The sequence below is a fragment of the Aphanomyces astaci genome (genome assembly GCF_000520075.1).
Source record: "Aphanomyces astaci strain APO3 unplaced genomic scaffold supercont1.5, whole genome shotgun sequence".
Classification (NCBI taxonomy): domain Eukaryota; phylum Oomycota; class Saprolegniomycetes; order Saprolegniales; family Verrucalvaceae; genus Aphanomyces; species Aphanomyces astaci.
Window position 1 is genome coordinate 1,376,629 of NW_009798268.1, and position 12,554 is coordinate 1,389,182.

At 47.9% G+C, this 12,554-nt stretch overlaps 7 protein-coding genes across 9 annotated transcripts in view; 1 reads left to right on the forward strand and 6 right to left on the reverse strand.

The window, feature by feature from the left end:
* Positions 1 to 202: 202 nt before the first annotated feature.
* Positions 203 to 812, reverse strand: H257_03209 (hypothetical protein; the record flags this gene model as incomplete). The annotated part of the gene is made up of 2 exons (XM_009827193.1): positions 203 to 372; positions 686 to 812. 2 exons carry the CDS (start codon positions 810 to 812, stop codon positions 203 to 205), a joined length of 297 nt encoding a protein of 98 aa, XP_009825495.1.
* Positions 813 to 1,118: 306 nt separating this feature from the next.
* On the reverse strand, positions 1,119 to 3,244 carry H257_03210 (hypothetical protein). Of its 3 annotated transcripts, XM_009827195.1 has the most exons (7): positions 3,060 to 3,244; positions 2,942 to 3,003; positions 2,214 to 2,883; positions 2,030 to 2,108; positions 1,531 to 1,688; positions 1,396 to 1,468; positions 1,119 to 1,327 (listed from the first exon to the last, which is right to left on the reverse strand). In XM_009827195.1, exons 1-7 carry the CDS (start codon positions 3,158 to 3,160, stop codon positions 1,289 to 1,291), a joined length of 1,182 nt encoding a protein of 393 aa, XP_009825497.1. In that variant the 5' UTR covers positions 3,161 to 3,244; the 3' UTR covers positions 1,119 to 1,288. The 3 variants fall into 3 exon arrangements, with proteins under 3 accessions (XP_009825497.1, XP_009825498.1, XP_009825496.1); XM_009827196.1 differs by having other exon boundaries at positions 1,119 to 1,468; XM_009827194.1 differs by having other exon boundaries at positions 2,030 to 2,883.
* A 361-nt stretch (positions 3,245 to 3,605) lies between these two features.
* Positions 3,606 to 4,973, reverse strand: H257_03211 (hypothetical protein; the record flags this gene model as incomplete). The annotated part of the gene is made up of 2 exons (XM_009827197.1): positions 3,606 to 4,591; positions 4,634 to 4,973. The coding sequence occupies 2 exons, from the start codon at positions 4,971 to 4,973 to the stop codon at positions 3,606 to 3,608; spliced, it is 1,326 nt and encodes a 441-aa protein (XP_009825499.1).
* A 156-nt stretch (positions 4,974 to 5,129) lies between these two features.
* H257_03212 (hypothetical protein) lies at positions 5,130 to 5,858 on the reverse strand. Its single transcript, XM_009827198.1, has one exon. The coding sequence runs from the start codon at positions 5,772 to 5,774 to the stop codon at positions 5,283 to 5,285; it is 492 nt and encodes a 163-aa protein (XP_009825500.1). The 5' UTR covers positions 5,775 to 5,858; the 3' UTR covers positions 5,130 to 5,282.
* Positions 5,859 to 7,821: 1,963 nt separating this feature from the next.
* H257_03213 (T-complex protein 1, beta subunit) lies at positions 7,822 to 10,361 on the reverse strand. Its single transcript, XM_009827199.1, has 5 exons — positions 10,268 to 10,361; positions 9,977 to 10,221; positions 9,319 to 9,922; positions 8,731 to 9,024; positions 7,822 to 8,400 (listed from the first exon to the last, which is right to left on the reverse strand). The coding sequence occupies exons 1-5, from the start codon at positions 10,310 to 10,312 to the stop codon at positions 8,008 to 8,010; spliced, it is 1,581 nt and encodes a 526-aa protein (XP_009825501.1). The 5' UTR covers positions 10,313 to 10,361; the 3' UTR covers positions 7,822 to 8,007.
* A 154-nt stretch (positions 10,362 to 10,515) lies between these two features.
* H257_03214 (ribosomal protein L25, Ctc-form) lies at positions 10,516 to 11,301 on the forward strand. The gene has a single exon (XM_009827200.1). The coding sequence runs from the start codon at positions 10,526 to 10,528 to the stop codon at positions 11,258 to 11,260; it is 735 nt and encodes a 244-aa protein (XP_009825502.1). The 5' UTR covers positions 10,516 to 10,525; the 3' UTR covers positions 11,261 to 11,301.
* A 489-nt stretch (positions 11,302 to 11,790) lies between these two features.
* H257_03215 (hypothetical protein) overlaps positions 11,791 to 12,554 on the reverse strand; it is a gene marked incomplete at both ends in the record, with an annotated part of 2,230 nt that continues 1,466 nt past the window's right edge. Inside the window, one exon of the mRNA XM_009827201.1 lies at positions 11,791 to 12,145. Within this exon, the coding sequence (XP_009825503.1) occupies positions 11,791 to 12,145 (355 nt within the window). The remainder of the gene's footprint in view (positions 12,146 to 12,554) is intronic.

Sequence of the window (12,554 nt, forward strand, 5' to 3'; positions counted from 1 at the left end):
CGATGGCTATCACACGAGCGATTTCAACGCCCCAATCATAATTTGTATATGTCAATTCACCTGGCGTGGGCAGTTTGGGTGGTTGTTTACTAGTGTACATACTACAGTAATATGTCGTGCACACACAAACGCTGATGGGTCAACACGTAAGTAGTGTGTACTAGTATGTATATCGAGATGGGATTAATTTAGGGATGGTAATTCACCAGTCTGGCGATTTCGGGGTTGCCAACGCGATCACCGTGTCTGCCGTCGACTCGTTTCGCTGCCGATGGAGATAGTTGGCGCCTTCCACTCGTCGAGCCACGTACACCAGCGCCATTACGATCATGGCCACGACGGAGATGGAGATCCAGATATACGTGAGGTCGACTACACCCGCACTCAAATGGCGGCGCAAGTGCATGGTGTGAATAACGTTCATGGCTTCAATGTGTTTTGGAAAATGAGACGCAGCCCGTGTGTGGACATAGGATGACGTGCGTGGCACGACCATCTTGGTTGGCCACACGATGTGGCGAAGTTTCCGGCAAAAGCGGATCCATACTCAAGATATATCATGCCTGGATCATTATCAAGTATCCAAAATCTCCGAAAGTCCTCGATCGTCCGTTCGTCTTGAAATGTTGGGATATGATTGGCTAGGATTTGACCAATCGACAATCGATATCCCATCGATTGAGACCTGTCACATGAGATTCGCATGCGACGGACTCGACTAGGCACTGCCCACCGTCCACAAGAATATTCTCAGCGACAATCCAAGCCTGGAGGGTGTTGTCAATGACAGCATCGAATGTGACGAGGTTCATGTGAAGTACCAAAATGTAAGATTACTACTGTATTGTCGTTGAATACTCTATGAGAATCCGAAAACTTCGAAACTGGAGCATTAATGTCTTTGGGGAATCGATTAAAGGACCGCCTAAGCCAATCAAATCACGTTCTGATAAATTTCTGCCAATCCAAACGTTTGATTTGGCCCACTCGTCCCTCCGCATTGTATAGTCTAGTGTGAAGTTTTTTTATCTAGTGTACGTAGTAATATAAGTATCCAATACTATTAATGGATTCGATTGCTACTATGAATAGTACGTCGTAGTAAAATTACAGTAGTACTAGTATACAGACTATTAATAGGCGAAATGAGTCCAAAGTTGGGCAAATTGCGCAATTACTATGTCGTCGTTTGCACTTATGGCCTGCCCACTCTCTACACTTTCCCTCTGGCTGTCTGTCGTCGCCAACTCGCTCTTTTGCCCAGGCTCTCCATATTTTGCATATACACTTAGACTTCGGCCAAGATGGAGCTCATGGACAAAAAGATCTACGCACAAACATAGATACATGAATAGAGCCGTTATCGAAAGCCAACGTTTTTTACGCCAATCTTACCGTGGCCAACGACATCACGAGCACCCGCATAGGTTGCAGGGGCACGAGAATTTGATGCAATGGGAGCAACAGACTACATATAAGTCCATATAAAACAAAAAGACAGTGCGATACAAAGCACCAGTCGTCACTCACCTGTCGGAAAAGACGAGCAAAGCAAACCCAAAGATAGCCAGCGTCTGTGCGAACACGTCGTAGTCGGGCTGACTGCCGCCCACCGCCGACCACACAGCGGCCAACGCCCCCAAGTCTGCAACTCCCACACACAACAGCGACACGGACAAGTATAAGCTCTATACATCACAAGGTTGGCTTGGTCTATATATATATATATATTTTTATATATTGTCGATTTTCTTCAAATTTCCCAATTTTGCATGGTTCGTTCAATCGAGGACAAATAGAGCCGAGACATCTGATTGGCCAATATCCACTTCACCCTTTCCAGTAGAAACTCGAAAATGGATTGTAGCCAATCAGCGACAAGCAATTTCGGATTGACCAATGGGAGAGATTGGTGCTCGATTCGCTCGGCGAGATTCGATTGAACAGGGTCCGGAAATTCATACCGAATCTCCAATATATATATATATATATATATATATGCAAAGCAAGGAATTGCGGGTATACGGACCTGGGGGTCGGGCAACTGCAAAATCACTTCGGCCGCGGTGCGCCACACGAGGCAGATGGCAATCCACTTGGACAACCCCCTGTGAAACGAACACCCCCCCCAATATATAAAAGTTAGTTGGAAAAACATCATAGTATCCATTTGACAATGGAAAACAAATAATATATATATATATGGTTTTAACCTGTTGTTGCGGCCCCGAAGCACAAGCGCTAGCGTCACGAGCGGCGGCAGCGAGTTGGTTTTCGTGAGGATTAGCACGGTGGTCTTGACCTCATTGGACATGGGAACGTTCGCTTCTATGTGCGGCACCAAGGCATGCCCTAGCATGGCGAGGAAGACTACGAATATGCCCACTGCCTGCAGCAACCAGCCCTGGTTTGCTAGGTCCGCCACGGCCTGCGACACGGTGCTGTTGTCCACGGCGGCAGCAGGAAGGGCTGACGCGGATGGCTTGAACACGACGTCCGACTCGTCGTCCGCCTGGCTGCCGTCGGCAATCGAAGGGGCGGAGGACGATGCATGGACGACATGAGACTCCTCGGATGAGTTGAATACACTTGGTGGTTCGAGCAATGGTGCAGCCAACAACGATGTGACACCGTTTGAACTCGCCAGCAAGTCGACGACAACTGGCGGCGGCGCGGCGACCTTGTCGACGTCCTTAACTTCGACCTTTGCCTTTCGAGACGTCGAACGCGCGCGGCGTGGAGCGGACGGATCTCGCTTGACGCTGCGACTGCGGCCACGCGATGGACTCTTGCTCGGACGACCCCCTTTGCGTGGACTCTTGTCAGCATTGGCGTCGGCGCCATGGCGCTCGGCAAATTCCTTGTCCTCCGCCTGCTTTCGCTCTACAGGATATGCATGATTCGGCTGGCTACTTGTAGTGCTACAACAAGCTGGACGTACTGTGCTCAAACGCTTGAATGTGCTGGAAGTGGCCGTCTTGGCGAAGTTCCACGCGGCTTTCCCTACGCGCCCGCACACACATGAGCATGGTCAAGAGAGAGGCTATGGCATCCTCTACCATGTATCCTGGTCAGCAGTGAACCCTTGCCATCGTACGAGATAGTACACGCGGCCCTTCTTGGTCGTTCGGTCTAAGATTTCGTGCACCTCGGTCGCCATCTTGTCGTGAAAATGGAGGGGTTTTCACCCTCGGATTTGTTCAACAAACGACCCATACAAACCCCAAGTCAAAATGTCGATTTTTTACTTCCAAACACGTGTGTCCGGATAAAATATCCGCATCCACGTATTGACTTGTCATTTTTTATCCCCTTTTCAATCATTCACAGATTTGACAGATCTGGCTTTATTTCACACACAAGAGGACACTTCAGAAGAATAAATATTACTCCCTCCGTTCTAAAATAAGTGCGCGAATAAGAAAAGTGATGTACGCCTCCTCGAATAAAAATACACAAACTCTAAGATCAAATACTTCAGAATGCATTTATACAGGTGTAACGATACACTTGTTCAATCAAATCATGCGAAACCATTGTCTCAGGACCAATCAAATCACGTTTTCAAGCAATTCTGACATTGCCATTCAACTCGGGAGGGGGGTTTACCTCAGGAACCCTCCTAACGAGCACAGGGACCATCCGCAATACCAACATGCATACATGTAAGAGCGCATACTCGTCATCTTCCACACCGGGTCGATGCCTACTTCAGCCATGGCAGAGATCATGTCGTCCGACTCATCGTCGCTCAGCGCGATGGCGACGATGATGGCCTCAAGTACTTGCGCCAGCTCATCAGCGCACCTGGCCTCCTTCAGCTCGGCTGCGAGGACACGATCCAGCTCGCTGGAAGCCATGCCGTCCAACTTGGCTCTGGCCGCATCGAAGAAGTCGCGCGGACACGTCACATTTTGAGGTAACAAACCTCTGCGCTCCTCCTTTCGCTTCGACATGTGCGGCACCTTGTAGGCATTGTCCCCAAACAGCTTCATGACCAGAGCTGCCTTGAGCTTCGCGTCGGACGGTGTAGCGTGGGCGCGGGCATTGTCATGCTGCAATTTGATCGCGCGGTCGTCGCCACGCGGCCACTTCGCGACGATGGCGGGCAAGACCTTGTCCAACAAAAAGGTGCGGTACACCTCTTTCGTCACGGTGATTGACTTGGTCTCGAGGGTTCCCGCAGGGCGATTCACACTGGCACGCTGTGCTTGGACAGATTCGACAATGGGCCAAATCCCAATTTTGCCGTCCCACCACATTTCGGCGCCATGGACGTAGCGTGGTCGGGCCACAGCACACAGGAACATCACTTTAGTAATGTATCGCTTGCTTTTACATACCCGTTTCGGTTCCTTTTCACCAGGGACGAGGTAGAACTTCCGCCTTTCCTTGGTGATGTAGAACCATTTCTCGTCCAAGTGGACGTACTGGAGCAGGTTGTTCAGCTCTTGAGTGGGGCCGACAAACTCGACGGCGTACTTCATCCGACTGTACTTGTTCGCGTCGGTCAGGAATGGTGTTATCGCATTGGAATGCGAGCGAAACATACCAAGTTTGAGGTACCGGTGCAGAGAGCCCAAACTTATCCCTAAACTAAGATGAGCTACAATACAAATTGTTCAATGATCACATGTGCGTTCCGCAATGGAACGAAGTGTAGTGCGTTCGGCTAGTGGAACTTGCAAGAGCTTAGCTTTCACTTGCTCTGCAATGAAGGCCTTCTTCCTTCCCACTCTTCCTTTTTTCCGGCTAGCAACGGTGACTTTCATGTTCCCATGACCGACACCCTGTTGCTTGGCGACCGCAAGGACCCGGCGAATCGTGGCCACGTGGCAGCTGTACTTGACCGTCAGCTCCTGACTCAGTCCTTTCGGCAGTCGAGACAAGTAGCTGCCGTTGCTGTGGAGCAGGACTTCACGAAGGATGGCCTCGCGCTCTTCGTTGGTAAGGTTGCGCCTTTCGGTTGTCATTTTGCGAATGATGGTAGTTGCAATTGTATGTTTTATATGAAAATTTGTATGCAACTTTTGCACGCGGGCAATGGCCTCAGCACTTGAGATTTCCCGCTCATTGTCACAGCAACAGAGAGCTCTGAGTGTCCTCTCTCCAATGAGCCAATCAAAGTATTTCGAATTCCAATGGGCGACACCATGTTTCCAATTTACCTTGTGAATTTAATGAAGTGTCATGTCCCCCCTCCCAAAACTCGCGCACTTATTTTGGAACGGAGGGAGTAATAGTTTGACAGACAGTATGTAGTAGTCAAACGTTCGTGCACCCTAGGCGGCGGCGGTGTGCCTCGTAGCGTACGACGTGTACAGCTCGTCCAAGCATGCCGTGAGCGCCACTTCCATTGTCCGATGGGTGCGATCCCGTGATGTGATGACGAGTCCTTGGAGGAATTGATACAGCGCCTCGCCTTCCCACAAGTCATGCGGCGTGAATGCGAATTGAGCGATGACGTGTCGTTCCGTCTGACTCATGTGCAATGTGTCGGAGAGCAACTGTTGAATCGCTAGCAACAAGACGGGGGGCTCGCTCGTGGGATCGTCGGTGTACGAGTAATACACCCGGCCAAGGCGACTGAGCGCTTCCCAGATGGACATGTCGCGAGCTCGATTAGCTTTGCGACGGCTAAGCTTGGTCGAGTCTAATGTGTGGGGCAATGGGAACAAATGCCACGGCGGCGGTTCGCGTCGTTTCAACGATGCAAACACATTGAACGGGAACGCGGCGGCGGATATGACGACTGCCAGTGGCACGACCAGCATTAAATTGTTGCCGTCTCTGCAAATTCACAAATGCCACCAGAGACTAAGTACAGTCAGTACCTACATAGCTACTGCAGTTCCTCATCCCTTCTTGGAGGTGTCGCTTTGCACACAAAAACTACATACTTCCTGTACTAGTAGTACTTCAACAAGGTTCAGTACACTTGCTGTAAAGCTGAGTCCGGCCGTTCGAAACGAACGATACGAAAGATTGTATGCTTGTGATCTGGAACGGCCGAAACTGATTGGAATGCAGAAAGCTGCGCACAGGATGAATGGACGACATCAACTACTATACTATACACTGTATTACTGCTACCACCGCTACAGTAAGTTTAACGTTACTGTGTACTATGTAGTACTCGTGTGTAGTTGTACTTTGAGTAACTTTAGATTGTACGAAGTACAGTGAGTTGTTAGAGTGTAGTTGAAACAAGAGCTGACGCTAACGTTGCGAGTACTTTTTTATGCATAACGTTACCATTTATTACGATGATTTCAGTTGATTCCTCTTGTTTGGACGAAGCAACAAGAGAAAAACAAACATTCCCTTATTAAATCGATTCAAAACTGGAGCCCTCAGTCAGTAGAATCGACTTCCTGTAAAGAACAGTCTAATTCAAACAAATCTCGTCCAACTGGATTTCTGCCTCATTTTCTTATTTGTGATTGGTTATATTGTTTATTCATTTTTTACGGACCCATTGGAGAAACGGGAAGGCAATCATATCGAGCAGAATCGGTAAATTTATTGCAAATCAAAAAGTAGCGTTAGTCAATGAACATTTGTATTACTTCCGAAGTATTAGCCTTTCCTATCCGTGAATCCATGCATATATGTTTTCTCCATATCATTATCTGCTGTGAACGCGACAGAAATATTCCACGACCAGCCCCTAACGCGACCGGAGACCTGCAACCAACAGCCACTTAAAAATATCAAAAATATTGCGACCAGCCCGCGGAAATAGTTCAAGATATTCCGAGCTTCTGATTGGTTACTACCCATATTCATCGGACAACACAATCGTTCCCACTTTCCACCATTACTCAAGATATCGATGGTCCGCCATCCACACCCGTTCATGTCTGACACACATTTTCACAAAATACGAAAGTATATTGATATTTTTCGGATTGAGAACATAATTTGTCCAGATACCTCTCATTTTTGGAGTATGATAAGCGCGAAAAAAAGTACGAGCACCACGTAGTACTCTAATATTTTTGGATGGAGAAAAGTTTTTGGCCGGCTAGTCCATACTCGTCCATGGTGAATCCAATCGCGATCCTATAGTGAGCAACAAGGCCCTTCAAAAAATAATCTGAAACGAATACTATTCAATAATTTAAATAATATAAATTACTCTTTGTATATTCAGTCCTTGAGTAAACAATCTACATTTGTTCCATGTACTTAAGTATAAATATATTGTTCAGGTTTTTGAAGACGTATAATAAATGATTCATTTCGACCAAATTATTCCTAGCATTTTCAATGATCTTATTGGACCAATTGCAAGGATGACAAGCTTCCGATTGGCCCTAAGTACTGAACGGCAAAAGTTAACTACTACTAGTACGTTGTAGTACGTAGTACTATTTACTTGTTATTAATAATAGTACATGTATTGTGGGTTCGGTACAGATTTCCAGACCCCGTCGAATTGAATCTCGCGAATCCAATTTTGAATGGATTTGATTGGCTCTTACAGGATGGACAAGTATATTCAACCAATCAGAACCCCTTCGTCGTTCACTGTAGACAAACCGCGCGAATTTTGCAAGTTTATAGCGAATTCACAATAACTTACTACGAAAAGAGCCTCTAACTTTGTCGTCACTCCTGCATAAATACACCCATTGCGTTAACATTTATGCGAAATATATTGGTCTCGTCATGAAATATAGTGGATGTTTGCGAATCTAACTGAGCAAATCACGAAATATAGTGGCAGTCCACGAAATAGAATGAGTGATTTCGACGTTCCCGTCGAAACAAAATGCCCCGATGTCGCGAAATATAATGAAGCTCCATGAATTTAAATGGGATTCCACGAAATATACCAGATATTTTTCCAAATTAACCGCAAAATGGTGTACTACATAGCAAGTCCTATGGTATTGCAACCCCATCAAAACTACCCAAGTACTACCAAACAAGGTTGTAGTGTGTGTGCTATCTCTTTGGTGGCATGTGTCGGTTCTTTTTATGTCTACTAGTGTAATCTCTCTACCCCTGGCGTTGGCGGGGCGCGCACTTGACGATATCGTCCACTCGCAAGATCATCTCAGCCGCTTCCGCCGCCGACAGCAGCACCTGCATCTTGCTCTTGTACGATTCCCGAATCCCCAGCGCCTCCATGTCTCCGATCGATCCGTTCGCCATGTTGAGGCCGGCGTGGTTGTGTCCGCCAAAGTGAGCCGCGCGCAGCTGCGTGACCAGCTCGGCGCTGTCATACCCGCCGTTGTCGGCAATGATCGCCGGGATCTGACGCAATGCTCGTGCAAATGCTTCCATCGCCAGCGATTTCTTGCCGGGGATGCCCGGGGCTAGCTCGTCGATCGCTTGGGCCATGAGCACTTCTGTGCACCCGCCGCCCATCACGGTGCGAGTGTGTCGTACCTACAACACGCACGTTGATAAAAGGCGTTCGATATATATATATATATCACAACGAAGAAATCATGCAAGTATGTGGTATATGTGCCTTGTATGGATATATACATATATACAGCTGCTATATATAAATATATCACATGCACAAACGGAACCAAAGTGGAAGATTCCGACCCTAACGAGAATATATATATATATATAGACACGTCCACAACATGTCGTGTGCACCATATATATATACATATATTTACATCATAACCTATATATATATATACATCATAACCTATATACTACTAGTAGTATATATATACATCATAACCTATATATATATCGTACCGTTTGAGACAACACAGCCAACGCATCGTGGAGAGATCGCTCGGCTTCGTCCAGCAAATGCGACGACGCGCCGCGCAAGACGACACTGCACGCCTGCCCCGTCTTAACCCCCGAGAACCGAATCACTCGGTCCTCCCCAATCATAATCTCCTCGATCAGCGCCGCTTCGCCCAGTGTCACAAGCTCGGGGTGCTCAAACGTCGAAGTAATTTCACCGCCAGTGACGGCCGCCAACCGCTCGATACCGTCAAAGTCTGCATGTTCAATGGCCATGATACCTTTTTCCGTGAAGATCTACACAATGAAAAAATATATATACTGTGACCCAACAACATATATATATATAGTTGGCAAACAGCATCGACATGCCGAATATATATATATATATATATATACTGCTTTTTTCCACCAATATATATATATATATATATGTATATTCCACCAATATATATATATATATTCTACCTATATATATATATTCCACCTATACATATACATATATATATATATTCCACCAATATATATATATATATAAGTGGAAAGAAGAAGCAGTGTAGAACCAACAACAATGTTTTTGCTAATACGTACTTGTTCCGGGTAGTTGTAGATCAATTGGCGGTTCACAAAGCAATTGATGCCGAAATCGGCAATTTTTTCGACTTTTTGGCGCATTTTGAGCTTTTCCGCGTCTTCGATGCTCGCCACCTTCTCCATCGAGTCGACTTTGACGCGCGCGCCGTAGATCTTGATCTTGTCCGTGTCCATGCCCGTGTTGGCGATGAGAATCTTGGCGTTTACGATGCGCTTGGGCTGGCCAACGCCAATGTGCTTGTCGAGGATGTACCCTTCCTCCAAGTACGAGTTCTTCAAGCTCCCGCCTTGCTTTTTGATGATTTGGATGTGGTCGAGGTTGTTGCTGCCCTTCAAGCGCAGCACCGCGTCCACCGCCAACTCGGCAAAGTGGTCCTTCGATTCGGCCATGAGCTTCGAGCTGAGCGTCGTACGCGCAATGTTCAGCAAGTCTTCACGGAACTTGATCGGGTCCTGGGAGTGGTCGCGCGCCGACTTTTCAAGCGCCTTGTGCGCCGTCGACAACGCAATGCGCCACCCTTCGATGATCGTTTGCGGATGGATGCGCTGTTCAATCAGCTTTTCCGCTTCGCGAAGGAGCTCCCCGCACAGCACGGCCACGCTATATACATGCAAACACTATTAGACGCCATTGGAATGCGAGTCGGAATCGAACCTCGTCGTCCCATCCCCCACTTCTTCGTCCTGGGTCTTGGCAATATCGACCAACACCTTCGCAGCGGCGTTGTCGATGTACACGGACTTGAGAATGGTCGCACCATCGTTGGTCACGGAGATGGACTTGTCGGGGCCGCCGACGCTCTGCAAGATTTTGTCCATCCCTTTCGGGCCCAAGGTCGTCTTGACCATGTCTGCGATGGCAATCGCGCCGACGAACGACGCCAAGCGGGCATTCTCTCCCTACTTCCATGAGAATCCACGCCTCGAACTGTCGTCATGACGGTACCTTCTCCACTTGGGACTCGGGGTTCAGGACGTTGTGGTGCTGCATGTCTTCTGTGTGGTGGAACGCTGCTTTGATTCGATTCTTTCCCCCCGTTGATTTCGTCGAAAATAAAAAAAGCCCCCAAAAAAAACGAATCAGGATTTTACGTTGTTAAATGAGAGGACTCTTTTTTTTTCAAAATATTTTTTCCACATTTCGACCAATCATAAGCGCCCGAGTTGTGTCCAACCGAGGGCCATTTATTTGCTGGAAAAGATAATGTTGCGTCAAGGTGGCCATCAACTGCGGGCGTCCGCGGCGCGCGCGTTGTCGACGGCGGCTCCGGCACCCGCGGCACACTTCACCCTCACGCCTCGCTTGAAGGACGGTTCGCGTGAAGCGCGTCGCCTTCGAAAGCAAGGCCTCTTGCCTGGCATCTTGTACGGCGAAGGTGTGAATGGCGACGCCTCCCGCGTCCTCGTGAGCATGAACCAGGTGGACTTTGAGCGCGAGTACCGCAAACTCCGCACGTCCATGGGGAACCAAGTGTACGAGGTCACGACGGGCGACGGCGGCCCCGCCACGAAGGTGCTGCTTCGCGACGCCACGCTCCACCCCGTGACAGACATCCCGCAGTCGGTCAACTTTTTGCGCTACAAACCCGGGCGCAAGGTGCACATTCCGTTGGACTTCTTGAACCAGGAAGGATCGCCGGGTCTCAAGCGCGGCGGGTACATCAACAACGTATACCACGAGATCCCATGCACGATTGCGTCCGAGGTGATCCCGTCCAAGTTGTACGTGGACGTGAACGGCATGCACGTCGGCGAGCGCATCTACTTGGAAAACATCACGTTCCCCGAGCACGTGACGCCGCTGGTCAAGCCCGAATCGGTCGTCGCGACCATTGCCGGGAAGCGCGGGCTCATCCAGAAGCCAGAGGCGGAAGTCGTGGAAGTGGTCGAAGAAGCTGCCGTGGAGGACGACGATGACGACGACGAACCGATCTTTTAACCTCGCCATTCATAGATGTGTACACCTACTTTTTGCAACACTGTATCGCATAGAGTTGACGAAACGGCTGCGACAACGTGCAAGAGAGTACTACTAGTACTACTAGTACAATAGTAGTTCCATCGCCGCGGCTGTGATTCACATTTATGTAGTCATGCTATTAATCATCTCAATAAGGAATGGCGGCGATGTTCGCATTGGACTAACTGTAAGTAGTAACAAGTTACTACTACGTATAGTAATACTAGTATACTTGAGTTAGTGGCCCATAATCGATACATCGACCAATCAAAACCCAGAATTTGAAAAAAGTAGCCAATCAATTCCACTCTTCGACCAATTCAACATCCAATTAGTGTGTGAATGAAATTAGTGTGATGACACTGCCACCGGAATACGCACACTAATTGAACGTTCATTTATCATGGTAACGGTTTCCAAACTTGGCATTTTACAATTACTAGTAGACTTGTAAACTGACGTAACTCGTACAAATCCGCGTCTTCAATACTTCCTAGTACTCGTCCATGTTAAGGCGGCGGGGGGACCACGACGAGCGCGAGTGTCTTGGCCAGCAGCGGTCGCGCTTTGATGCTAATGCCTTCGAGTGTCGGATCTTTGACGAGGTCATCCACCAGCTCAAGCGTAAGTTGGGCCTTCTTGGAGCTGGCATTCTTCATGGCCAGATACACGACGCTGGAGCGCATGGATTTCTCCACGTCGACTTCGTGAATGCTCGTGGCATGACGAGCCACAATCTGCTGCCACAAGGGCGCGTCGACTGCCAGCGCATGGCGCCACAGCTGCCGCTTCAGCTCGTGGAACGTTTGAACGTCGTCGCACGAGAGCACCACGTCCAAGCCCAGCGTCGCCCAGTGCACGACTCTGTCTCAGCAGGTATTGTTCAGTTCAACATACATATATATATAGATTGTCGAATCGATTCGAAATTGGTTAGTCGGGTGCTCATACATCGCAGCACCATATAAATCGACAATCGATATACGACCAATCAAAACTCACAACACGAATAATCAAGTGACCAATCAAAATCGACTTTGACCAATGCAACACCGAATTAGTGTGTGACTGACAAATTAGTGTGGTACTGGACGATCATTCCATACAAAAGTCAGGACAAAGACACGATCGATAGATTTGGCGAATCAACACAAATGGCCAAATTGTTTGGGTAAAAGGTATCAATATATATATAAAAGGACAATATATATACATATAAAAGGACTACATATATATATATATATAAGAGCTATATATATATATATATATATCA